This window comes from Streptopelia decaocto (genome assembly GCF_964273445.1).
Source record: "Streptopelia decaocto genome assembly, chromosome: 23".
In the NCBI taxonomy this organism is placed as follows: domain Eukaryota; kingdom Metazoa; phylum Chordata; class Aves; order Columbiformes; family Columbidae; genus Streptopelia; species Streptopelia decaocto.
The window spans coordinates 2,627,785-2,652,771 of NC_138678.1; the positions used below are offsets into that span (position 1 = coordinate 2,627,785).

The 24,987-nt window shown below is 50.5% G+C and overlaps 1 protein-coding gene across 1 annotated transcript in view; it reads right to left on the reverse strand.

The window, feature by feature from the left end:
• Positions 1–24,987, reverse strand: part of CSMD2 (CUB and Sushi multiple domains 2) — a gene marked incomplete at its 5' end in the record, with an annotated part of 226,308 nt that overhangs the window by 23,438 nt on the left and 177,883 nt on the right. The window contains 14 exons of the mRNA XM_082071314.1: positions 1,124–1,297; positions 1,628–1,801; positions 3,316–3,510; positions 4,285–4,470; positions 9,726–9,914; positions 11,024–11,170; positions 11,783–11,971; positions 13,587–13,700; positions 14,304–14,384; positions 17,320–17,465; positions 19,014–19,191; positions 21,748–21,936; positions 23,048–23,257; positions 23,709–23,825. Coding sequence (XP_081927440.1) covers positions 1,124–1,297; positions 1,628–1,801; positions 3,316–3,510; positions 4,285–4,470; positions 9,726–9,914; positions 11,024–11,170; positions 11,783–11,971; positions 13,587–13,700; positions 14,304–14,384; positions 17,320–17,465; positions 19,014–19,191; positions 21,748–21,936; positions 23,048–23,257; positions 23,709–23,825 — 2,289 coding nt within the window. The remainder of the gene's footprint in view (positions 1–1,123; positions 1,298–1,627; positions 1,802–3,315; positions 3,511–4,284; positions 4,471–9,725; positions 9,915–11,023; positions 11,171–11,782; positions 11,972–13,586; positions 13,701–14,303; positions 14,385–17,319; positions 17,466–19,013; positions 19,192–21,747; positions 21,937–23,047; positions 23,258–23,708; positions 23,826–24,987) is intronic.

Below are 24,987 nucleotides of genomic sequence, written 5' to 3' on the forward strand. Positions count from 1 at the left end.
CAAAAGCTCGGTGAGCTGCTCATGCAGAATCCCAGACATCCTCCAAGTTTTGGAGTCACTGCTAACCTTAACAACTTAAGTCTGTTCCTTATTTTTAGGCTGGAATCTGCATATTCATTGATATCTTGCTGTTATTATTGTGCCTCAGCACATAAAGCTCTAAACCGGACAGGAGAGATCATAAGCGAACAACTGGAGAATCGTGATATGAAATACACAGATCGCACTGACCACTGATAAGAAAATGCTTAAACTTTTAGCACCTTGGAGGTTCTGGAGACTTACTTAACTAGCTTATTTACTGGAAAGATAAATGAGCAGGTTGTACAAGGTGACTTGTAAACGTGGATCAGAGGAGGAGTGACACTGACTTTGCTTTGGCACAGAGCTCAATGGGGCTCAATGACGGTGACAACCGTGCTGTGCCTGGGGGGCTACGTCTGCCTTTAGCCTCCCCCATGGATCAAGGGGGAAGATGATGGAGTGGAGCATCTCCCGTGTGAGGAAAGGCTGAGGGAGCTGGGGCTCTGGAGCTGGACAAGAGGAGACTGAGGGGGGACTCATTCATGTTTACAGATCTATAAAGGGTGAGTGTCAGGAGGATGGAGCCAGGCTCTTCTGGGTGACAGCCAGTGATAGGACAAGGGGTAATGGGTTCAAACTGGAACACAGGAGGTTCCACTTAAATTTGAGAAGAAACTTGTGAGGGTGAGGGTGGCAGAGCCTGGCCCAGGCTGCCCAGGGGGGTTGTGGAGTCTCCTTCTCTGCAGACATTCCAACCCGCCTGGACACCTTCCTGTGTAACCTCATCTGGGTGTTCCTGCTCCATGGGGGGATTGCACTGGATGAGCTTTCCAGGGCCCTTCAACCCCTGACATTCTGTGGTTCTGTGAAGGGGGATCTCCTCAGAAACCACCCCTTCAGTTCAGTGTATGAAAACCACAGAAGAAAAGTGGAATTTAAAATCAGAGGGAAGCAGCAGAGCAGCCAGAACTGCAGCGTGGCCGTTCCTGCAAAGGAACCACGCGCAGCCTGGGCGTGCAAACCCTGCGTGACGGTCTCTACGTGTGCTCCTGTCCTCTGACCGTCGCCAGGGCTAAAGGAATCTGGCAGCAGTACTTACGCACACAGACAGGCGTCTTCCCGGACCAGCGGTGGTCCTGCTGGCAGATCCGCACCGACATGCCGATGAGGCGGAAGCCGGGGCTGCACTGGTACACCACGCTGCCGCGGTAGTTGTAGTTCTCCCCGTTGATCTGCCCGTTGACGATGGGGCTGGGGACGCCGCAGTGTCCGGCTGCGGGAGGGACACGGGAGAGTCACCGCGAGCATCGCGCGGCACCCCGGCTCTCCGGGCGGATCTCAACTCGAGCCTCTGCCGTTGTAAATTTATAAAGCCAAAGCAGCAGTAAAAACAACATATCATTTTTAAAGCTCTTCTCTGCAATCTCCAAACACCTCACATCCACTGAGCAGCAAGGAATCAACGTCTGCTTTTTTATATCTACTTAAAACCCTACGGCTTCACCAGCACCAAGTCCTCGCTTGGGTTCTGTCTTGATTCAGTACCTAAAACACACATTCCCTCCCAAAACGCAACCAGGACTCTTTCCCCACGAACACCTACCCAGACACCGCACCTCGGCCCCGCTCCAGAGCCCGTTGGCCATGCACTCGCGCACCCGGGAGCCCACCAGCGTGTAGCCGGTGTTGCAGGAGAAGATGGCAGTGGCGCCGTAGCTGGTCAGCGTGCCGATCTTGTTCCCGTTCGGTGGAGTCGGCAGGTCTCCGCAGGAGATAACTGAAGAGATCCCAAAGCACGGTGAGTGAGAAGAGGCAGGAGATGCGGTTTTATAAAGAAATGCACTCAGTGGTGCTCACCCCTGCAAGTTATTATTGAAGAAACTGCTGGCCCTGAGGGTGGTGAGAGCCTGGCCCAGGTTGGCCAGACAGGTGGTGGATGAACCATCCCTGGAGACATCCCAGGCCAGGCTGGACGGGGCTCTGAGCAACCTGAGCTGGTGAAGATGTCCCTGTCATGGCAGGGGGGCACTGGGGGAGCTGGGGAGGTCCCTTCAACCCAAACTATTCCATGATCCCAATCAAAAACAAGTAGGAAAGATTATTAAATAGCCAATAACGACGACTCAGAGTCATGTTATATGAGGTGACAAATATAAGTGCTATTAATATTAATGCTACAGGATGCGAGGGAAGCACTAAAGAGAAGAATGGTTAAGAAGAAACTATAGAAGTTTTTCACACAGCCAAGTTTTTAACATGGGAATATTCCTATTATGAAACCACTGCAAGATACAGCCGGGAAGCCTGACTTCCAGAAAAGCCACAAGATTTCCAATTACAAAGTGACACCCAGCTGCTTTTCACCCAGTAGCTCCCACAACAGCGTTGAGGGGGGGGGTCAGAGCTCAGAGGACCCCCAGCCCAAAGCCGGGTTTGCATGGGGCAGCTGGACCCTGCCCAGGAGCCCGTCACAGCTCCCAGCCGCAAACTCCAGCTCTTTATTTGATCTGCTTTACAGATCTGCAAACCCTCCGGAGCTTTTGCACTCAGCGAGAAATGAAGAGCCTCACGCTGGGTGCTTCTGCCCTCAGTGCATTGCCAAGATCTTGTCATTTGAATTTAGGTGGCAATAACGCCGAAGAAATAAAACGAGGTCAGGCTCATGCTCCTGGATCTGGCTGAAGAGCCAGCAGGGGTAAAACTACAGCTGTCACCGGAGCTGGCAGCTGCACCTCTAGGAACAAAGGCAGGAGGGAAGGGAAAGCTGCCATTCCAAAGGAGAAATTCTTCTGTCTCTGCACTTAGAGAGAAAAAACCCTCCACCTTTGACAAAAGAAAAGATCCAAAGCGCAGCAGTCAGAACTGAGCTGCTGGTTTGCCAAGAGTGTTTCTGATTTACAGGTGACACTGTTACCTTCGTAAACTTGCCATCTGCATAAAACTGGAAGAGGTTAGGTTTTCAATCAGAATTTTTTTCTTTTCTTTCTTAAAAGCAAACTTCACAGCATCTGGTGCCAGTGACAGCCGAGCTGCTGGGGCCCGACAGCAACGGATGAGCTGATGTGCTCGAGTTGTCGCAGAGCTGCTTAGATTTAAGCAAGAAGCGGATCAACAGAGGACCCTTCCCTGCGTCCAAACTCAAGTGGTTCTGCGGCCGCGCTCTCGGACGCTGCCAAGAGCGACCAGGGCTGTGGTGTGTTTGCACACCCATCAAAGGGAAACAGCAACCCCATGCCCTGTGAGACACCCATGAAACCGGCCTGTACAGCTCCTGAGCTTTGCTGCTCTTACTTTTACAGGTGGGCATGGGTTCGCCGATGCTCCACGTGCCGTTGGCCTGGCACCTGATGACCCGCTGGCCCGTGTAGTAGTAGCCGGGGTCGCAGATGAGCATGAGCTGGGCGTTGTAGTGGTACTGGATCTCGTAGGTCAGCCGCCACCGGCCGTGCTCAACCGCGATGCTGTTGATATCGGGGCAGCTGACAGCTAAAACACAGGTGTGGCGAGGCAGGGAAAAGAAATGGGATAAAGAGACATGAATAGGTGCTTAATTACAGTGCATGTCATTTCAGCGAGCGTGCTGGCTTTTTAACAAAAGAGCCATTAGCATCTCTGTTTTGCAGGTGGGAAGCCAAGACACCATGAGAGGGGACATCAAGTTATGCAGGTTTATAGAACAGAATCATAGAAACATTTCAGTTGGAAGAGATCCTCGGGATCCTTGAGTCCAACCATAACCCAACTCTAGCACTAACCCATGTCCCTAAGAACCTTGTCTAAACGCCTTTTAAACCCCTCCAGGGATGGTGACTCCAGCACTGCCCTGGGCAGCCTGTTCCAATGCCCCACAGCCCTTTGGGGAAGAAATTGTTCCCCAGATCCAACCTCAACCTCCCCTGGCGCAACTTGAGGCCGTTTCCTCTGCTCCTGGCGCTTGTTCCTGGGGAGCAGAGCCCGACCCCCCCGGCTCCAAGCTCCTTTCAGGCAGTTCAGAGACCAGAAGGTCTCCCCTCAGCTCCTGTTCTCCAGCTGAACCCCCAGGGCCCTCAGCTGCTCCATCACACTTGTGCTCCAGCCCCTCATCAGCTTCATCACCCTCCTCTGCACTCTTTTCTAGTATACACTATATATATATATATATACACATACACCATTATAAACCTGGTGTCCTAAAAACTGCACTGGTGAGGCAAAGCTGTCCGTGCCAGAGCTGGAAGCCCCTACTGAAGGGATGCCCAAAATCCCCAGCAGCAAACTCACCCGTGCACTGGGGGGGCTGGTTGCCGTTGCTCCAGTGGCCGTCGCGCAGGCACTCGGCGCTGGGCTGCTCCCCGCGCTGCAGCTGGAAGCCCTGGTTGCACTGGTACACGGCTCTGGTCCCCACCGTGTACTCCTTGCCAAAGACGACCCCGTTCTTCGGGGCTCTGGGAACCCCACAGGAGAGAGCTGGGAAATAACACGGCTGAGAAATCAGTCATTTCCATGGATTTGTGGTGAGCTGAAAGCCCAGATCCCAAGCTCTCCTGTTTACAAAAGCCCCAGTCCCTGTTGAAGCCCAGAAGCTGCAATGAGTGCCCACTTGTACAGGGGATCACATTTTAAACTCCTCTCTATCGGCGCGGTAACAGCAAAACCAACGCTGCATATCAGTTTATAATAGAAGAGACTCTGGCTCGTACTTTCTATAATATCTGTAGCACGAAATGCGTCAACACAGTATTCAAAAGTTTTCACACAGAGATAAGGGATTAGATAGCAATAGCGTTTTGTATTTACATCCCACAGCAGCAACAACCTGGAACCCCTTTCCACCAGCGCCTCTGCATTACATAAGGCAGCAAATTGTATAATTATGTCGTGGCAGAAGGAAGGCTAAATTTAGCGTTATGGCTGAGAAGGTAAGGGGGGGGGAATTCAGAGAGTAAATGGATGAAGAAGCACAATGGCAAATGGCTGCTCAGGATGGCAGCACTTGGGGAAGATGCTCCGCGCCGGTCCTGCTGGGATCATCAGTTCTGTGGCCAAATAGGGCAGGGACGGGACAGGCAGGTCACAGAGACACGAGCTGCGGCCACACACAGACAGACCAGAATCACCTTCATTTATGCGGCACGAGTTTCACAAGACGTGACAAGCCCTGTTACCCCTTTCTCTACCGCTGGGAAAAACAGTGCTGGGAGTCTCACTCAAATCTGCTTTTTTTCCCCTCTATCAGCATTCAGAAGAGCTGGGAAACCAAGGGCAGAGCTGCCTCCAAAGCCACCCTGTGGGTTTATATCGCTCGGAGCCGTGGCTCTGGGGGATGCCCATCTCGCTAGGCTGGAGATGTGTGTAAATACACATGCACACCCACCCAGGACCATGACAAGGGGGATGAGCAGACTAGGACCCATAACGCTGCCATTGCAACCCCACCAGCACGGGGCTGAGCCCAGCCTGCTACAGCAAGCGCTGTTTGGAGGCCACCACCTCACCTAAACCATTTAAAATCCATTCCTTCCTGAGTAGCCTGAGCTGCTCCCGCTCAGCTCGTGCATGAACTGGAGGTTGAGCCACATGCAGGTGCTTCAACACACATTCACCTTCCTGTTATTCCCCCCGCACAGAAATGAGGGCTGGAAATTCAGCAGCCTTAGAAGAGTCACCTCCTGGTGACACAGACCCCACTGAGCACTGAAAAGTAGAGACCAAACGTACTGTGTGCAGCCCCAGCACAACCTCCGGAGCTTTCTACCACTCCAGGTCTGAGATGCTTTTATCCCATGACTGCTCTGTGAGTCGTCCGGAGCCCCAGCCTGGAGCACAATCACACAGCGCCCTGCAGACACCGCTACTGCTAATAGGTGTGAGTAATTCAGCAGGCTCGTATTAGCACGAGCAGGCATATCCCCGGTTGAAATGATAATCACACGTATGTCACTTCATCGAGCTAAGGAGCCTGGCGAAGCTCTCCACAAGGCTGGGTGTCTAGACAAGCAGCCGCGCTGAATACCAATTTCATTCTGAGGCAGAAGAAGAGGGGACCTGGAGAGTCCTGCAGTTCCACCCGCAGTTCTCTCATTATTACTTTCTGATGGCGCATCCAACCCATGAGGCTGGTGAGAAAGTTGACCCCCCGCGCCAGCAAAGCCTTCTCCATCCTCTCTTTAGTTCTCTTCAGCAGCCTGAGGCTTCGCCAAAACGCATCACCTTATTTCCCACTGGGAAACTGAGGCACAGGGAGGGACACGAGGAGTGCGGAGAGCCCAGGGCCAGCTCTGCTCGGGTCAGTGAGGCTGAGCTGCCACTTGCCTTCGTCTCCCTGCCCAAGGGAGGATGACTTGCAGCTGCCCAGCCCTGCCAGCAAGCTCCTCCTGCCTCTCAAGGGGTTGGTTTGATCATTAGAGTCTTTCCATTGCATAATCCCTGCCCTGCTACAAAAGCCAGCAACAATACAGCGCTTCTGGGCCAGATGTGGGTAGGAAGTCCATTAAGCCACCAAAAATAATAAATATGTCACTCTCTTCACCCACTGACAGGCTACAACATGAAGAAGGATGGGACAAGGAGAGCCAGTTTGGGCTGTGACCTTCGCAGCACCGAGTGGGCTCTGGTGCTCTGCACCCACCCAGGATCCTGCCTTCCCTGCGCATCCCGCACCCCTGAGCACAATGCGGTATCTGTGAGGTTTTATTTACAGCGCATTGCGTGACACAGAGAAGTTTGATTTTTGGGGTGGCAATAAACTTGCCATCTGCTCCAAAGAGCATTCCTGAGGCCCAAATTGTGGGCACTGCACCAGAAACAGAGGGGATGAAAGACAGCCCATGTTCCAGGGGAAAGCAAACCAGAGTGCACCCAGGAGAGACCCAGGGAGAGCGTGGTCAAGGGAAAAAGCAGCGCTCATGGGGTTCAGAGGCACAAAAACTCCTGCAGGAAGAGGATGTGCTAGAAAAATGGACAGAGGCTATGAAAGCAAATCTGCAGCTGGGATTCCAAAAACAAAGCAGCTTAAAAATAGGCAGCCGAGACAGAAAAAGGCATATATCAGATCAGCTTGTGTTCTCCCCCATTGTGCCAACGCAAGATTGTTCCCTGCAGAATATTCTCTGCCGCTTCCATAAATGTCAGCTAGGACGGAGCACGTAGGAACGATTACTCAGAAGGGATTGGGAAGGGGAAGAGCATTATGTGCTGGCAGAAGGGAGCTGCGGGGAATGCCATTTGTTAAGCAGCCCATGTGTTTAGGGCACCCCAGTTCCCCCCTCCCGCCACAACCCGTTGTGTGAGCAATTCCTGCAGCGTTACAGAGCGAGTTCCCAAACCTCTGCCATGCGGCCCCTGGCCACCAGAAAGGATGAGAAACTGAGTACGGCCCAAAGCAAAAGGTTGCCAGTTGGCTTTGAGAGCAATGTTTTAAAAAAACCCAAAGGCTGTTGGATTTTCTGTAGCTGAAGCAGAGAAGTGGAGCCAGCGCTGGCTCTGGGCTGCTCGGTGCCAGGGGGGGGAGCTGCTCCACCGTGAATCCTCCTCCCGTTCCCACCTCCTGCATCCAGCTCCAGGCACCACGGGCCAGCGCGAGGATTCCTGATGTACACGCAGGCAGACAGAGAGAGGAGGTGACTTTCCCAAAGGGGTTATTTGAACCTGAGGGTGTAATGCGAGCAGCGAGTTCTCCTTGCTGGCCAGGCAGGCTCTTCCAGAGGGACACCCGGCACCGACATCCTGACCAAGCTGACGGATGGTGACCCGGGAACTGGTGCTCAGGGACTCTTTTCTACTTTGAATTGCTGCTGTCAGGTGTCTCCTCATCCAAGTCCACCCTCTCTACCTCCTCCCTGCTTAAAATCCACTCCCCACACACCGTGACATGTCGTGGGAGTGAGGACAGATTTTGGAGCTGAATGCGAGGCTCGGGTGACATTCCAGCACAGCAGGGCAGTAAAGACTTAGCAGCATGCACACCTATGCTTGATTACATGATTTTCATTACAAAAGACACAGCACATCAGAGAAATCCCTTACTCTGGGCTAAGGAACGGGAGGCGCAGTTGCCATGACAGCCCCTGGCGCTGCCGCTCTCGCTGCCGGCTCAGCCGCTCGCTCCAGCGCTCGGCGTTTGCGTTACCACCCAGGCCAAATCAGCATCTAAGCTTGTGCCTGGTCTCCCAGCTCCCCCTTGCCAATGGGGTCTTGGTTTACTGCTTTCCATTCAGCTTTAAATACACATCACCTTGAGAGGGCTCCGAAGGGGTGTACGCACCCAGAGCACAAACCCACCCTTTGGAGGCAGCACTGCCCGCACCCCTGGGCCCTTTCCAAAGAGACTGAGTGATTCAGGAGCACAGAAAGGATTTTTTCAAGGCTCTTTGGTCTCTCTCGTGCTAAATAATCCTGCTTTCCGTATGGTTTGGACTGGACAACAATGCAACCGCTGCAATGAGGTTTTGCTTGTGCCGTCTCTGTTCTCTGGCTGGTTTCCAGGGAAGTCAATGCAATATTAATCCCCACTGTTCGGTCCCCTTGGAACACGGCTGAATGTTCAAAGACACTGAAAGGCTTCATCAGAATAAAGATGGGTATTTTATCAACACAAAGGAGCAGGGATGATTGGCGGATTGAGAAAAAGGTGCAATCAGAAAGTGAATATAGCGAGGGAGACAAAATAGCGCAGAAGTGAAGCTCCCTGGGGCACCCTGCCCCGTGCTCCCCCCCGCCTGCAAGGAGCCCCGTGCTGGTACGGCACGTCATCAGCATTACAGTTAATGAGGAGAACATGTGGAAAGAACAACTACATGCCTAAATCTTCTATGAAGCCAAGAGAAACTGGGCACCATGTGAATCCTAAAAATTTCCTCATCCCTCACTGACACACGCAGACCCAAGACAGCACCTCCAGAAATACCAAAGGAAATTCCAGTTGCTAAAACCCAGCAGGACTCGGGCTCTTGCTCAGCCTTGCTAGATTCTTCCAGGCAAGAGCTTCTCCATCCTTAACCGAGGTTTGGCTGTGTCTTTACTGACAGCTCAAACACTTCTACACCGGTAGTCACCTTTGCACAGATGATGGGTTTTCTCCATCCATCCCAAATACAGAGTCACAGAGTGTCAGGGGTTGGAAGGGACCTGGAAAGCTCATCCAGTGCAATCCCCCCATGGAGCAGGAACACCCAGATGAGGTTACACAGGAAGGTGTCCAGGCGGGTTGGAATGTCTGCACAGAAGGAGACTCCACAACCCCCCTGGGCAGCCTGGGCCAGGCTCTGCAACCCTCACCCCCAACAAATTTCTTCTCAAATTTAAGTGGAACCTTTTGTGTTCCAGTTTGCACCCATTGCCCCTTGTCCTATCACTGGTTGTCACCGAGAAGAGCCTGGCTCCATCCTCCTGACACTCCCCCTTTCCATATTGATCCCCATGACTGAGTCCCCCCTCAGTGTCCTCTTGTCCAGCTCCAGAGCCCCAGCTCCCTCAGCCTTTCCTCACACGGGAGATGCTCCACTCCCTTCAGCATCCTCGTGGCTCTAAACACTCCTCAACAGTCACCCCCTTTCCTCCTCGCTCATCTCTCCCTAAGCCTTCACATGCAAGAGGAGCATCCCTGCAGCTCCCAGCCTGTTCTCAACAGTGAACCGGGCGAATCACAAGAGGCTTTTACTTTCACCGCGTTTTCCTCAGCCCCCGCTAGGACTCCCGGCGGCGCCGCGTTTGGCAGCTCTCACCTTGGCACAGCGGGATGGCCTTGTCCCAGTGGAAGTAGCCCTGGGGGTGCTGGGCGCAGGTGCTGGTGCTGTGTCCCACCAGGCGGTAGCCGGCGTCGCAGCCGAAGCGCACGGTGCTGCCGGGGTGCAAACCCGTCTGGCTGAGGAGCAGCCCGTGGGCCGGCGGCTGCGGGAGGCTGCAGTACGGGGCTGGGAGAAGGGCAAACAGCACAAATCAGGCACTGGATGGGCCCACAGCAAAACAAACCCCTTCCCGCTCTCGGGAATTACACCGTGCTCACCACACCCTGAGGGTGGACGAGAAACAGAGAACTCGTGAAGGATAAATACAAAGTCAAAGGGGAAAAGAGCGCACGGCTACTACCTGAGTTTCACTCGGCTCTAGAAATAAAGACTAATTTCTGATAATTAAATATTACTTAATTCATTTATTGAGTAAAGACATTATTTATTAATGACGTACTGGCGAGCTCTCAACCCAGTTTTATAACTTCCATTAGTTAATATTTGCTAAGTTCCAAAAGGCAGTAATGAATTTTAAGGAATTCTCAGCAAACATTGTGTATCCAGCAGCGGTTTTGTGCTGAATGAGTGACCGAGACTCCTGGTCCTGCTCCCGCAATAGCAGCGGCTGAACCCCCGAGCAGGAGCACCATGCGCTTTGAACATTTCATTGCAAATGCTCTAATACCATCAATCACATGAAAATCGTGCCTCATGCACCAAGCAGCTCCTCACACAAGTGCTTATGTTTCGTGATGTTCATCTTCAAATATCTCAAAATGGCCTCATAGCAAGGACACAGGAATTCAGTAACCCAGCAATCTTTACTGCCAACTGCATGGGATGGGTTTCATGCAACCACAGTCACGTTGTCTATGGTTACATACAGGGTATCTCAAAAACACTGATCCAATTTGAAATCACTATGTCTGCAACCATGAACTATCAACTATCATCTCAACGCTGTCCACACAGCAGGTGGAGAGAACACAGAGCATTTACAAAAAGGTTACTAAAACTTGCTAAGTCATTGAACTGTTTGCAAATTTTTGTGTAACTGTAACATATCAGGTCCATCTTTTTGAAACACTCTGTATTCTGGTTCTGACTCTTAGGAGTGACTGAGAAATCAGCCAAAGCTTCATGGTTTCTGCTGGAAGTAACCCTGGTTCCCAGCCTAACCAGCGCAGAATAAGCCCGGCTTTGTGCCCCTCCGCAGCAATTCTGCAGGGATCCCGAGCCCAGGAGACGGCCGTGGTGTCGGCAGAGGCATCTCGTCTCTGCTGTGCGCTTACCCGAGTAGCGGATCTTGAATCCTTTTCTGTTGTAGGCGTGATCAGAGGACCAGCGGAGATAGACGCTGTTCCCGCTGCTGGTGACGGTCAGCGGGGCCGAGTAGTTCCCGCTCAGCGACAGGAGCAGCGGGCTCTGCCCAGAGGGACCTGCGGGACGGAGGGAAGGGGCTGAGTCAGGGCCGGCACGCACAGATGGTTGTTCTGCAGAAGGAACAGGCCTTGGTGGAACTGCAGCTCCTGGGAAGCCAAGGGCAGACAAAGCCCAGCTGATGGCAGCCAGACCAGGGTTTTGCTCCAGGCAGCAATGCCTTCAGCTCTGGTCCCGATGGGAAACCACAGGAGCATCCGCACCGCGCTTGGATTCTGGGTTACGAAGCCGCATCATTGTCAATACTGACAGATCCCCTCTCAGTTCGTGAGAACTCATGGACCTAAATCTCCGATCTGCATGGGCTTCAAGGATGAGAAGCCCCAACTTCCCAGCTCGTCCTTTCCCAGCAGCCTCTGCTACCATCTCTCCCAGGAGCTTGCTAACTTGGAAAAATACTTTAGAGTCATCCAAAAATCAAATCATTGATATTTTCTTATCCAGAGAATCAATGAGTCTTAGGAGGAGCTTTCCTTAAGTCCAGCAGAAGGTTTTAGGCACAGCAGTGGAAAGCTCTACCCAAAGAGCTCTGGGAACAGAGATTAACTAATGAAGCTGTTTCTCTTCTTTCCCCTCGGTTGCTACGCAAGTCAAACCGGTGAATCTCTTACCGTCAAAGATTTCAAACTCATCGTACTGCTTCTCGCTCAGGAAGTACTCGATGGTGAGGGAGATGTTGTACCCCGGCTCCACCTTCACCACCCAGGAACAGGTCTGGAAGTGCGGGTAGGTCCCCAGGAAGCTCTGGCTGAGGATGACTCCGGTGGAGTCCGTCAGCACCTGGTTCATCGGGCAGTGCACTGCAGGGAACACAACCACAAACCAATCGTCTCATTTCGCAGAGGAAGGAAGGAAGGAAACACAAGATACTATGGCCAAGAAGGTCTGTCTTGATGAGCTACATCAAGATAAAGCCCAGCTCCCACCCGCATCCATGCACTGCCCACCCCGACCCGCCAAACGAAGCACGTTGTGGTTCCACAAACCCCAGCAAGAGCCACATTTAAAGGAAGGGACAAAAAGCAACAACACAAGCAAATAATTTCACCTGTCTTTGCACTATTTCACGTCTCTTTCAAAACGAACGGCGCTGCAATCAAGCGACTATTGTCAAGTTATAAAAACTCCCTGGGAGTCCCTGGAAACTTTATTTCCTGGGTTAGAACGAGGTGTGGAACTACAGGCTTATCCCAGGTCTCCCAAGGAGTTGTTAACTAGGACACATAAGAACTTCACTTCCTTTCTCTAATCAGTACAGCCCATTCAGCTTCTGAAAATATTACATCCAGCTCAAAGGGCTAAATAAAAGGGCCAGCAAAAACACCCCAGAAGAGGAGGCAAACACACAAAGCGGGCAAAACGCATGAAAAGGATCTTTTTTCATCCATAATTGTCACTAAAACCCAGTGCAAACACTGTACTTGTATTAATAGAAAACAGCCAGAACTATCCAGAAAGAACAGTGTATTCTTTCCAAATCCTTAATCCCATCAGTGATTTTTTGACCTCTATAAATTGGTGGCCAGATGTAATTTAAGCAGTCCCTTTACCCCCAGGCTAACAACCATCAGTAAATAATTGAATGACCTCCCTTCCTCTCCTTCAGTCCTTGCAGGGAGAATAAAGCTATAGAAAAATATCCCATTATATGGTAAAAATGTTCAGATAGGAGGGAATGAAGGAGATGAAATAATCACGGCTGGAGCGAACAAAAGTAGCAGCAGGAATCCAGAGGATAAATAAGGTAACATGGCAGCACGGAAACATCTCCGGGATCCCTCCTGAGCGGCAGCAAGGTGTACAACGCCGCCTGCCTGGGGCTCTCATTTTTCTTCCATGTTCTACATTCTGTGGCGCTAATAGAGAAGCTGTTGTGCAGGATGAGCTCGCCGGAGGAGCTCGCTCCGCAGCCTGCTCCTCCCTCGGCTCTTCATGGATCACCAGCAAACTGTCAGCGCTTCATTCCTCCCCACCGCCAGGGCGAGGACACTTGGGTGACTGTTCTAATGACTTTGCGAGTGCAGACACACGGTGTCTGTGCAGGAAAGTATGAGCTTAAAGTGCATTCCTGAAGCCAGGCTTGGGGTATAATCCAGTGGTACCCAACGCGAGGGAAGGTGTCGGGACCCAGGGAGGGTGGAGGAACTTTCCCCATCATTTATCAGAGTGTGGCTGCAATAAGTTGCCCAGCAAATCTCGCACCGTTATTTGCTTGAGCCCAGACAAGGTGCTTGGCCCTGGGTTGGGAAAAACGCCTTTCCCTGTGCCACCCTCCTCACAAGGTCCTGACAGATGGTTTTGCTCTACTGAGACCCTGGAGATGTGAGAATTAACCCCGGAGATGCGGTATGTACAAGGGAACCTCCGCAGTTGCTCCCTCCCTTAGCAAGGACCCACATCTCACCCCGGCTTTACCTTCGCACGTGGGCGGAGGCCCTTCGAACTGCAGGTGAGTGCCCAGTTTGCAGGTCAGGATTTCATTTCCAATCAGGGTAAAGCCAGGGAGGCATCGGTACCTCACTACATCACCTACAGACAGAAACAGAAAACATCTGGAGGAGAGAGAAGCATCAATTCGTTAAGGATGAACCGTGGCTGGGGATGAGGTACCAGAGTCTGCACTTATCATGGCTCTGCCATCGAGCTCTGGCATGACTGTGCAGAAATAAAAGGCACAGATGCAGAATAAAAGAGGGAGGAAGGCACGTGGGAGTCTCAGTTGGGACAAACTGCTGCTGGCACACCGCTGAGACTATGATGATGTGTACAGGCTATTTCAGGTGGAGACTTCAGTCAAGGAGAGCAGACAGTGAGAAAAGCTGCTTAAAAAAATCACAGCTACTGCACTGGTTGCAGACACCATTATAATGTGGATGTAACCATGAACGACAGCAAAACACACAAAAAGCACAGTCGATCTGGGTGAAAGGTTCTCAAAAACAGAATAATGGCCTCTAAAGCTTTCACACAATACTTTGAAACACCTGAAAACTGTTTTTGTTGCAAAGATGTCTAAATGTTTCCGAACAAGCTCGGGGCTTTCACAAAAGCCGAACCACTTCTCCCGCACTACGAGAGAGGACAAGCGGATCGGTTTGAGTCCCTGGGTGTTGAGCGAGGACAGGATACTACCTATGTTAAACTCTTCGTTCTCGGTGACGATCTCTGCGTTGGGAACGATGGTGGGAGGCTGACAGCGGAAGAGCTGGTAGGCTGGAAGAGCAGAGGAAGGGCAGATGTTACGCTCTCTCCGCAGGGAGAAGGAATCAGCAACAACACAACCAGCCCTTTCCCCTCCAAACCCCTCAGAGGTGCCTCCAGGGCTTTATGACCCAAAGCAGCTTCCTCCAGTTTCTTACACCCACCAGGACACAGATTATTGTCAGCCTGTGGAGCTGCAGGTGCCCGGACAGTTTAGTTCTTTTGGATGAAGAATGACGGACGACTTTTAAATTAGAATTTATTCATTAATTTCTTCTACAAATAATTCCAGGAGTGCTAATGTTTTCAACTGCAAATCCTATATGCAGCTTGCATTTTACACAGTAACCCACACAAGGCTGATCTCGGTGCAAAACAGCGCAGACCTTGTACTCATTACCCAATTAGGCATTTTTTCAGAGGTTCCATGTGGCTAAATGGGAAGAAGAAACCCAGCTGAGGAGCAGAAACAATTCCTTATGGCTCACACACCTGACCAAATACATCGCAAATAGCAAATTCTCCAGCAAAACTAAAGATGAACTAACACCGAGCAAAGCAATCGCACCGCTCACAAGCATGTGGGTGCATGAGGCTCCTGCACCGTGCGCTGCTGCGAATAAACACGAGAGCTGTGAGCATGGTTAAATTGAAAATATGGTACTGGGAACTAAATGAATATTAATGAAAAGACATTTTCTGCTATTTGCTCAGCACTTCTCTGCATCTTTGCTCCCCCTGCACCTGATCCTGGACAAGCATAACTTCCTCCGAAATTTTTATCAGCCCTTTAATTTAAGATACTGGAGCTCAAGCTGCCACTAAATGTTAATTCTTCGTAAATCCACGATGTTGAGCTCTTCGCTCAACAGGCTGGCGGTCCTGGCAGCAACCCTCATCAGGTTTGCATGTGAAGAAGTAGATGCCCCATCGTCTTACCCCCTAACCTGGGGAAGGGCAATACTTACCCAAAAACACCCTCTGCTACACAGCACAGTGCCATCCCAGGAGGAACACACTGATTTGCAACCTTTTAAACAGATGTTTGACAGTGGGGGAAGAAGGAAAGGAGACCATAGCAAAAATTTAAATTAAATGCTATTTTAAAAGTGCTTGACAGCATCAATTGAAGTGGAAAGAAAACGCAACATTTTGAGTATATATCTCCTCTCCTTAATGGGTTATATATCAATACAAAGGGGTGACACAGCACCGGTTCAGCTCCTTTCAGCAGCAAATCCATCTGCCCTCAGCAGGACAAACCAGAGTCCCGTCCTTGAAACCACACGGGGACCCCCGTGAGTTACGGCGCCATCAAACCCTTTCCCATCGCGCTCACACATCAGTTCGCGCTGGCACCTGAGCTAACCCATTTAATAATAGGTGCAACATCATCATTTTTCAAGGGATGCTATTGAATGTTTGAGCTCTGTGAATCATTCTTTTGTTTCCCTTCCTCCACCCTAAGGAAACGTTTCTTTGCAGGCATTTAAAAGGGCAACGGTTCTCTGACACGGTTCTGATCATCACCATATGGGAAAAAAAGACAATGTGAAGCTGAAGGAGGATGTCTCCTATGTCCTAGATCTGCCAGCATGCAGCTGCAGAAATGACAATATACATTGCTGTAGATGGCGAGGAAATTGCCTTTCCTGCGGTTACCCCCCAAAGGGCGATGCTGAAGATTTAACTGACTGCATCACCTAAGCCTGGTGTGCAAACTTTTCTCCTCCTCAGGCTTTAACTGAAGTCCCATGTATTAATAGCAAACGAGCAATAAGCCAGTAAATGACACTTCAATAAAGAGCCAAGCGGAGCGCCCGGGTGGTTCACAGCTATAAATGACTCTGCTCTATGCCATCCCCACCAGCACCAACCCAGACCTCTGGTCACGTCTTTACACCCCAAATAAACTGCAAGCTAAAGAAACCTCAGTATAAAGTGCTATTGAGATTAGAGAACAGCAACATATGCTGATGGGCTCTAACCATGGCGATGATAGTATCTAATTCGTATTACAAAAGCAAGCATTTGCTGAACTGCAGCAGTGCTTACATACTGCTCATTTCCGAGCCAAACTGCCTAGACCATAATTTTTTGCATAACTGTTATATACACACCATTGTCTGGTAATATAAATCTTACAGTGTTTTGCAGCAATAAACCAATTCCCTCCGAAGCCTAGCAAACATTCTTTAAATTCAGCCTATCCGTGTAACACTTGCCTTTCGGAACTGAACACAAACCAAGACATTCTGCACAGATTCGTCGTGCAATTCATGTAAGACTGTGCTGATGCTGTTGGCAGCAAATAACCGAAACAAGAGGAGGTGTCTCCATTTGCACTTTCCAGAATCCCAGCGCTACCGCAGGAACTTGGTGGCTAATCCAATTTAAAGCTGGGCTCTTGTTTAGTGGTGGAAAGCAAATGCTCTCATTTCAATGTAACACCCAACAGCACTCACACCAAAGAATCCCCACGTAATTCAGGGATTTACAGGAACTGGAACACAATTGCCATTTAAAACAGGACCCCAAGATGACCCAGTTGGTTTGGCATAGCGTTGGAAAGACAATATCGCATCCAGCCAACGCTGCAGAGAAGGAGAATTTTAGGGAAACTAAGCGGAACCATCCATAATGGGATCTGCCACAGAGAGGATGATATTTACAGGCGTCACCTTGAGAGGCGTAGGGTTGCTTCTAGTTTGCAGGCACTTGAATTATCAACGTTACAGATGGATTTCCACATCTGCCCAGAGTGTGTGACCACCTGCCAGGACTCACTGCGTAAGAAACCTTCAATCTCAAACCTAAAAACTGGGCTAAACCTAAAAACTTCAGCTAAAAGTCTGTTTATTCACATCGTCTCCTCCCCACAACAAGCCACAACTGATCCGTGCCCCTCTGCATCCCACGGGTATAAAGCTCAGCAAGCAATACAGACCGTAGAAATAAATGGCAAAAATCCCTCCGTTGGCCGCATCGCTGTGGAATTTCATCAGGACCTGGTTGGAGGAGCTCTGGGCTGATTTCTTAGCAGAGTTGCCGGTGAACACACCAAGCTGCGGGGCTGTTTGCTGGGGACCGTCCCTAAAATCATACATCAGGAATACAAGAAAAGAGCATTATTACATGTTTTTAATCCTAGGCAACAACCAAGCTCCTATGCTGCACACACAGGAACTCCTCCATGCTGCTCCTTTCCTGCCCTCCCTTTTCTACATCTATATTATTAATACACTCTCAGCAGGTCCCTGGGCAGCCGACCTGGACCCCCAGTTCCCTCCACACCCCATTATAACCCGTATAATCTCTCCTGGCAGCAGCCAATTACAAATGCGAACTTCACCTTTAACCTCAGAACTTGAAGAATTACGGCCAGTTTTCCAAAGGAGTTTCACTCCCTGTTTGCACAGCAGATATTTTGGACGTCTCGTATCAATTGAGTGGTACAAGCTCGAGAATGTGGCTACGAGCTCTTTAGCCAGCACAGCTATATGTGCTCCCTTGGCTGATTTCAGTTGCTAATGTGCCATTTCTCTTATTTTCTCCAAATAGGACAGGAAGAGCGGTGCAGAAATCAGTGCCGCTTCATTAACTGCAGCAGAATTGAGCCCATTTACATCAGGGGTCACTGTTCCCCATTGCTATTTAAAAGCAGCTGGGGGTCACGGTGGCTCCTCACACCATCCCGGCATCACCTTTGTGGCCTGGGAGATCAGCCTGGGCCGCATCGCTCTGATTGCAAAAGAAAAGCCAAAAGGCAGCACTAGTAAATGTAAATGATTTACCAATGGCTCTTTCATTCAGCCGCTAGCCATACACAGGTAGCTGTAGATAAAAGCTCAAAAAAAAAAAGCCCCATAAAGTATCTGTCCGAGAAATCAGAAGCAAAAGGCAATTCCAATTATGTGAGTTCAAACAAGATTCACTTTGACGAAATTCAGCTGGAGATAAAGACCCTGTTTACCATTCATAAAGTCTCCTCTGTAAAGCCTCTCAGGCTTCCCAGAGACGATTCCTGATTCTGTTCAGGAGCGTTCTGGAGATGAAGAACAGGCTTGGGGGGTCCCGCTCTGCACCCCTGCTCGTGGTCACTGTGGCAAAGCGGTGGGACAGGCACTGCTAATCCCGGCACTGCGGGGCTCTGACGGGCTTCACGTTTAACTGCTGACGAGCACAGAAATTAACAGCGACAAAGACCAAGAAGGTCTTACAGGTGCTAATGTACGGGTGAGGGTGAGGCTGCTCCTGGGAGCTGCACAGCGCTGAGGCAAAGCACCCCAAAAATCTAATGATTTCTCTGCTCTAGATCCACAGGATGATGTTTCCATCAGTTGACACAAGCAGCCAACTCACCCACTGATCATCCCCTCCACTCACCTTGCAATTCTTACCTATATCTTTCAGAAATGTAACAGTAACACCTTGCCCATTTTGCTAGTCCCCTGCATGGTCTTTAACCTAAAAGCCTTACCATGCACCTGGAGTTTAAAAAAATTCCAAATCCCCACGCCGGTGTCCCCAGAGGACACACAGCACCACCCTGGTGGCAATGGGGGCTCTATTGCTCAGCCAGAGCATCTTTCCGAGCCGGAGCCTCGGGAGCAGCTCATCCTCACCCCGTGCGGTACCCACCAGACGGTGATGAAGTCATTGTAGGGCTCCGTCTGCAGCAGAGTGAAGTTGAGGTGGATTCCGTAGCCCACCGGCACCGTGAGGAGCCAAGTGCAGTCCTGGGAATTGGGGTACTGGTTGGGGAAGCCCGGAGAGTAAACGGTACCGTTTTGGGTGGTGACGTTCCCCCCACAAGGCACTGCAGGTAATCAAACAGAAACACAAACCTAATGAAGAAGCATCCCTCAAAACAATAACTTAGAGATCCTCAATTTCCCATTTTTCTCCCCCTTTTGTTTTAATGAAAATATAGCAATTCTGGAGGATCCAGCCCCAAAACCTTGGCCTACTTTGCCTTGAGTAATTCCTATCTATCACAACTACATCTAACATTTTCAACTTCATTCCATCACAATAAATTTATCAAGCGCTTCAGAGCTGAAAGGAGCCTGTTGGGGTGTTTTGTACAGATGTGATAGCCAGGTGTGCAAATAAACTCTGTCTTATGCCCTAGTAAGAGTCTTTGGGCTACACCAGCTGTCTGCACCCATGCATGGAAAACACAGCTCCTGACGAGATCCCACCAGTGGGCAAATCCATCCGCTTGTTCATCCAGCACGGCCTGGACCAGAACCACCGAGCAGCTGGCTTTTCACAGAGCACATCCGAGCAGGGGGGAAATGATGATTTGTATGACAGCAGCATCCAATTCATTAATCAAGACGACAGTTCTATTGTACGACGTGTCTTCCAAGTCCAAACGAACTTGCAAAATAAAGAGAGGCGATCAGGAATAGGCAGGGCAACAAAGAGGATGATGCAGGAGGGTGACAGCAGGTCTCTGGGTCTGGAAGTCCCATGTATGAGCATCAGTTTCTGGACCTCCCTGGCATGGAAGCTCAATGGAAATGGTAAAACATCTGGAGTGTGTTTCCAGCAACAACTGCAGGCAGGGGGTAAGTGTAGGCAGTGTCATCTGCCTGAGAAGCCACGGAGCTGTATTAACCCAGTCCTTGGCTTAGGCGGACACTTTGTCCCTCCCAACACCACTGATTAACGCAGGCTCGGCGCTGATCACTCTTTTTTGACCAGGAGTAGTGGCCACCCTGGCGTGACTTGAGGCAGACGTGAGGTTAGAGCCAGGCTCCCCTGATTCCCTGTCTGCTTCTGCTCCGCTTTCTGAGTCTGTCACGCTGAGAAAAGCCTGTGTATTTATGGAACCCCATACACTCATTTTTCTGAAACAAACACCCAAGGAACCTTGAGGGCTGAGCTCCCCTCTGCCCTGCGAAGCAGCAGGCAGTTTGCTGATCACTGGAAAAACTCCCCGGAGTGGTGCTGGAAACCTCAGCTTCTGTGCATTTATTTCAGAATTACAGCTTGTCTTTTAATTAAAAGGGCTTTCAGCTGTGACCCGCGTGGGAAAGGTGAGGCGGTTAGCCTAAGGCAGCGAGTCCTCGTTGCTTGCTGCTATGCAAAAAAAGACCATTTAAGGAAACAACTAGAAAGTTCTACATTGACTTTAACAGCACTAACAGCCAACCAGATGTGCGCACAGAGAAATGAAGCAAATGGTCCAAAACGTACCTAACCCCTCACCCCTCTCTGCTCGCAGAAGTGCTTCAGAGCAAAGAAAGCTACTTAAAAAACACAATAAAGGAGGAAGAGTTGGATGGTTGTAGCTGGTAGAGCGATGCCTGAGGTAGATAAGGGTATAACCTGTTACCCCAGCTGCACATGGGGCAGTTTCTCAGCTAATGCACATCTTGGTTGCATCGCTGGGTCAGCAGAAGAGCAGCTGAGGATTTAGTTGTTTATGCTTTGTGTGCTCTGGGGTCCAAGGGCTTAGGACTTAAGAGGAAAAATATCACCTCTCCCTCCCTTTTCCCCAGCACACAGTTCCTGCAGAGCAAGCGCTGTAAGGAGCATGAAATGAAGGTCAGTGCTCCTGGGAAACGCGGTGGGAAATGTTCAATAAGCAGTCTTGAACTTCTTAAGGGTTCATGTGAAAACCTTCTAACTTAAACCACACAAAACTCAGTCCACTGGCCCAAAGGATGAAAGGTTGAAACAGCCCTACTGGGGTTTGAAAACAGAATTTGGACATTTGAGCTTTGATGCCTAGGATGTAGATCCAGCCCTGCAGATCCACCTGCAGGCTCCTCTTGGCACACATGGTCTTCAGCAAGCAGACCACACAAGGTTACTGAAGAATTCCCATCTGGGTCATTTTGGAGATGCCATCACTGCCACAGTAACATGACCAGAGAGGGACACAATCCTCCCATGCTATGAGCCCCCAGAGCTGAAGGGTCTTCCACCAGGACTGTTTTTATTTACTAACATAAAGCTGAACATTGCTGAAGAAATAAAGCAAAGAAGAGCATGGTTACAATCATCCTGGAGTGCCTCACTGTGAAAGCGCAGCTCCTGTTGGCATCGGCAGCGAGCGACAGCTCGAGACTGCCCTCACCCAGCGCCGGAGACTCCTCAAGAGATGCACCTCGGTTCCGAACTGCTCAAAGTGTTCATTTTGCCTGGGCTGCAGCATGTCAAACATCGACTCATGGAGAACACGCTTCAGGGGCTGAGGCTTTATTCCAAGTGCACACTCCCCGCCTGTCTCCAGCGATGCTTTTGTTTCCACAGAAACTTTCAGACCAATTACAGAACAATGATTTGAAAGAGGCGAGGAACAGAGAGCTGAAGCCTTTTCTCTCCCCCAAAACGCCCCCGGCGTGTCCCACAGCCGTACCTTCACACCTGGGCAGCGGGTGGTCCCAGTTCCTGTTGGTGCCGTGCTGGCAGGTCAGGACGGGGTGGCCGATCAGCTGGTAGCCGGGCAGACACTCAAACGAGATGGACTGGCCAACGTTGTAACCGGCTCCTCTGACAACGCCGTTAGCGAAAGGCTCAGGGTCAGGGCATTCCTGCAGCTCGTAGGCTGAAAAATAAAATCAATAAGGAGGAATGTTTCATACTTTTCTCACAAAAGCAAGAACAGTGCACCCACCGTGCTGCTTAGCTGCTTCCTCCTCATACGATGACTTAATTGAAGGAGATAAACTTTAACGAACCGTGCGCCCATCTGCACGGAGGCTGAGGGAAAATCTGGCCGCTGCTTTGCGGCAGCCTGGGACAGGAGCACGGGGCTGCCCGTATTCACGGTCACCCGCTTCACTCCTCCGTGGGAAATCTGCCTTGTTTTCAACAAAACGTGGACAACCCCGATGATGGATGCAAGTCGATCGGTTAACATGTTCCACCTGGCATTATAAATTATGGGTCAGCCTTGCTACAGCTAATTTGCATAGCAATTTCCATCAGATTACCCAGAGTGCCTCGCAGAGCACATTCCTTCCTAAATTGTGCAGTAGCGCATGAATTATACGGTGCGTGAACAGGACAGCCAAGGCAAAATTAATGTTTTCAATTAAGTATGAGTAGCGGCTTTTATTGCTATTTCTGGGGCGTGAGCCCTTTGTCAGTCCTGGGCTATATTGCACGGCTGGAGACACACGCTCCGTCCTTCCCTCTCCCTCATGGTACCTGGACCGCTTGGCTCCCAGCTGTTGCACAAAGCCCATCCTAATCATATTCAGTACTAAACACATTATCTGCCCTTGGCATCCTTCGCCCCTTCATATTGCACAAGGCTGAGCTGCAGCTAAGGATGCGTTCGGACCTTGGCTGAGACCAAAAAGCAGCTGTAAAGAATTCCAGAGCAAATTCCAAGGCTGCTGAGGACACTTCTCTTTGCACATGATAGTCAACAGAGCCAAGATCTAAGTGAGTCTGGCTGGAATTAATTCAGAGGCATTTCACTGTCACAAAGCACTCCAGGAACATTTGTTATTTGCCGCAGGCATCAGTCCGGTGGACAGATCCCAGTTATTAGGATTAAGCATGGCCTTCATGTAACACCTTTCCACTTATTTGGATTAAGTCCCCATGGAATTAATTCAACAGAATAGCCACAACCGTGATACCCACACTCACCATCAGCACCCGGGGACAGGATTGTCCCACTGCTGCTCGTTCTGTGACCTCCTTACCTTGGTATTCCAGCTTGAAGCCCGGCTTGTTCTGCGAGTGGTCGCTGTGGAAGTACACGGTGGTTTCGTGAGACGTCGACAGGAGGGAGCCCGGGATTTCGGTGCCGCTGAAGCGCCCGATGACGTTACTGGTGTCGTACGGCCCGTTGCGGATTTCGACAAAGTCATGGTTCGGCTCGGTGGAGAAGTTCAGGAACTGGATGTGAGCACCTGGGAGGAGGAATGAACAGTTGGCCTGTAAAGTCTACCCGAGCCTTAGCCCACCAGCACCGCTCACCCAGTAACGCCCAGTACAGCCCAGTCCATCAGCAGGAGCACATGTACCACATCGGAGGCACGTGGTGCCTGCAGGTACATGGGTCCTACTAGTTTCAGGCAAGCTCAGGCTATTGATGCCCATGGTTTTGTGCTGCTGGAGCTCCTGTTACACCCCACAGTGACCTGGCATCACCTCTTGAAAAAATATTTACCATTTCACATGTAAATTACATTTACATTACCACATAAATGCATCTTACATGGAAAGCGTGATCAGGAGGTCAAACGACAGAGGTTCTGTAACTCATCTTGGCAAGCAACACATCCAGCACCGACTGGACGGGGTTGGTATCTTCCTATTGTCCCTTCCACAACAGCATCAAACCAAAACCAGCTGTCTCACCAAAGCCCACCGGCAGCAATATCCTCCACGTGCAGTCCAGGTTGCTCGGGTAGTTTCCTGGGAAGCCGGGGCTCAGGAGCACCCCTTCCATCTCTTCTGCTGCTCCTCCACACTGGGCTGCAAAATCAACAACGTGAACGGTCAGGATGACTTACGGGTCTGTCTGGATGATGGTCACGGCTGTGTGGGAAATAAAGAAATTCAAAACAAAGAAGAGAAAAAGGAAACCTTGCAGAGCTTGCCAGGCACGGCATGGCCACGTTACTAACGAACGTGGAGATAAAAGCCTGGGCCCAGAGATCCAGTTTTGGCAACCACAGTGGGAGAGACAGATCTGATTGCAAGAGGAGACGCGGACACTCTGCTCTGTCCACGGACACTGAACAGCGCACATCAGGCGCTCTGCTCTGTCCACGGACACTGAACAGCGCACATCAGGCACTCTGTCCTGTCCACGGACACTGAACAGCGCACATCAGGCGCTCTGCTCTGTCCACGGACATTGAACAGCGCACATCAGGCACACAGCACTTGTTTGAATTTTTAACCACCTAAAAAAATGACTGTGAAGAAACAGATTGATCCTATTTTGACTCCAGTTAGCGCTCCCTTCTCTTTCTGGTTAACTGATCTACCTTGACTCCTATACCTGTCAATCTCTGGGCAATTACTGATAAATATAGAACAGAGTGTTTGCACACTGACTGAAGTAAATTCCCTACCCAAGAAGCGATCCAGAGATGACAGCATAAAATATGTTTACAAAAGGCATCACATGAAATTTCAACGCAGATAGCATCTTCTCACAGTTATCCGGATGACCTCTACCTTGTTGCAGTAACACCATCCAGCCGAATAGACCCAGGTGTCCTCCTAACACGTTCTGACAGCAAAGGTACCAATTCCCTTCCAATATCTCATTACGCGTGTACTCGGCTACTAACAAGGTTTCTCCCAGAAGATTTCTCTTTCTTTTTCCTCTTAATGGCTCTTTAATAGAACTACTTCTAAATTATTTAGGAAGTCAAGCATCTGGATGAAGCCGACCAAAAGCAAATCAGCAACGCTTGGCCAGGGCAGCAAGCTGTTCTTGGAGCAAGGGAAGAACCAAAGCGCGGGTTCCGCGTGGCCGGCAGCCAGCGATGCTCTGGACAGGGTTTAGACACATCGGGGCGTGATTAGCACAGGATAACGAGCTCAGGACCACCAGCACCCCCGCAAAGGACAACGGTCACTCGGGGTGACCTGCCCTCGGCTGCAGAGACGTGGCGATGCCTCC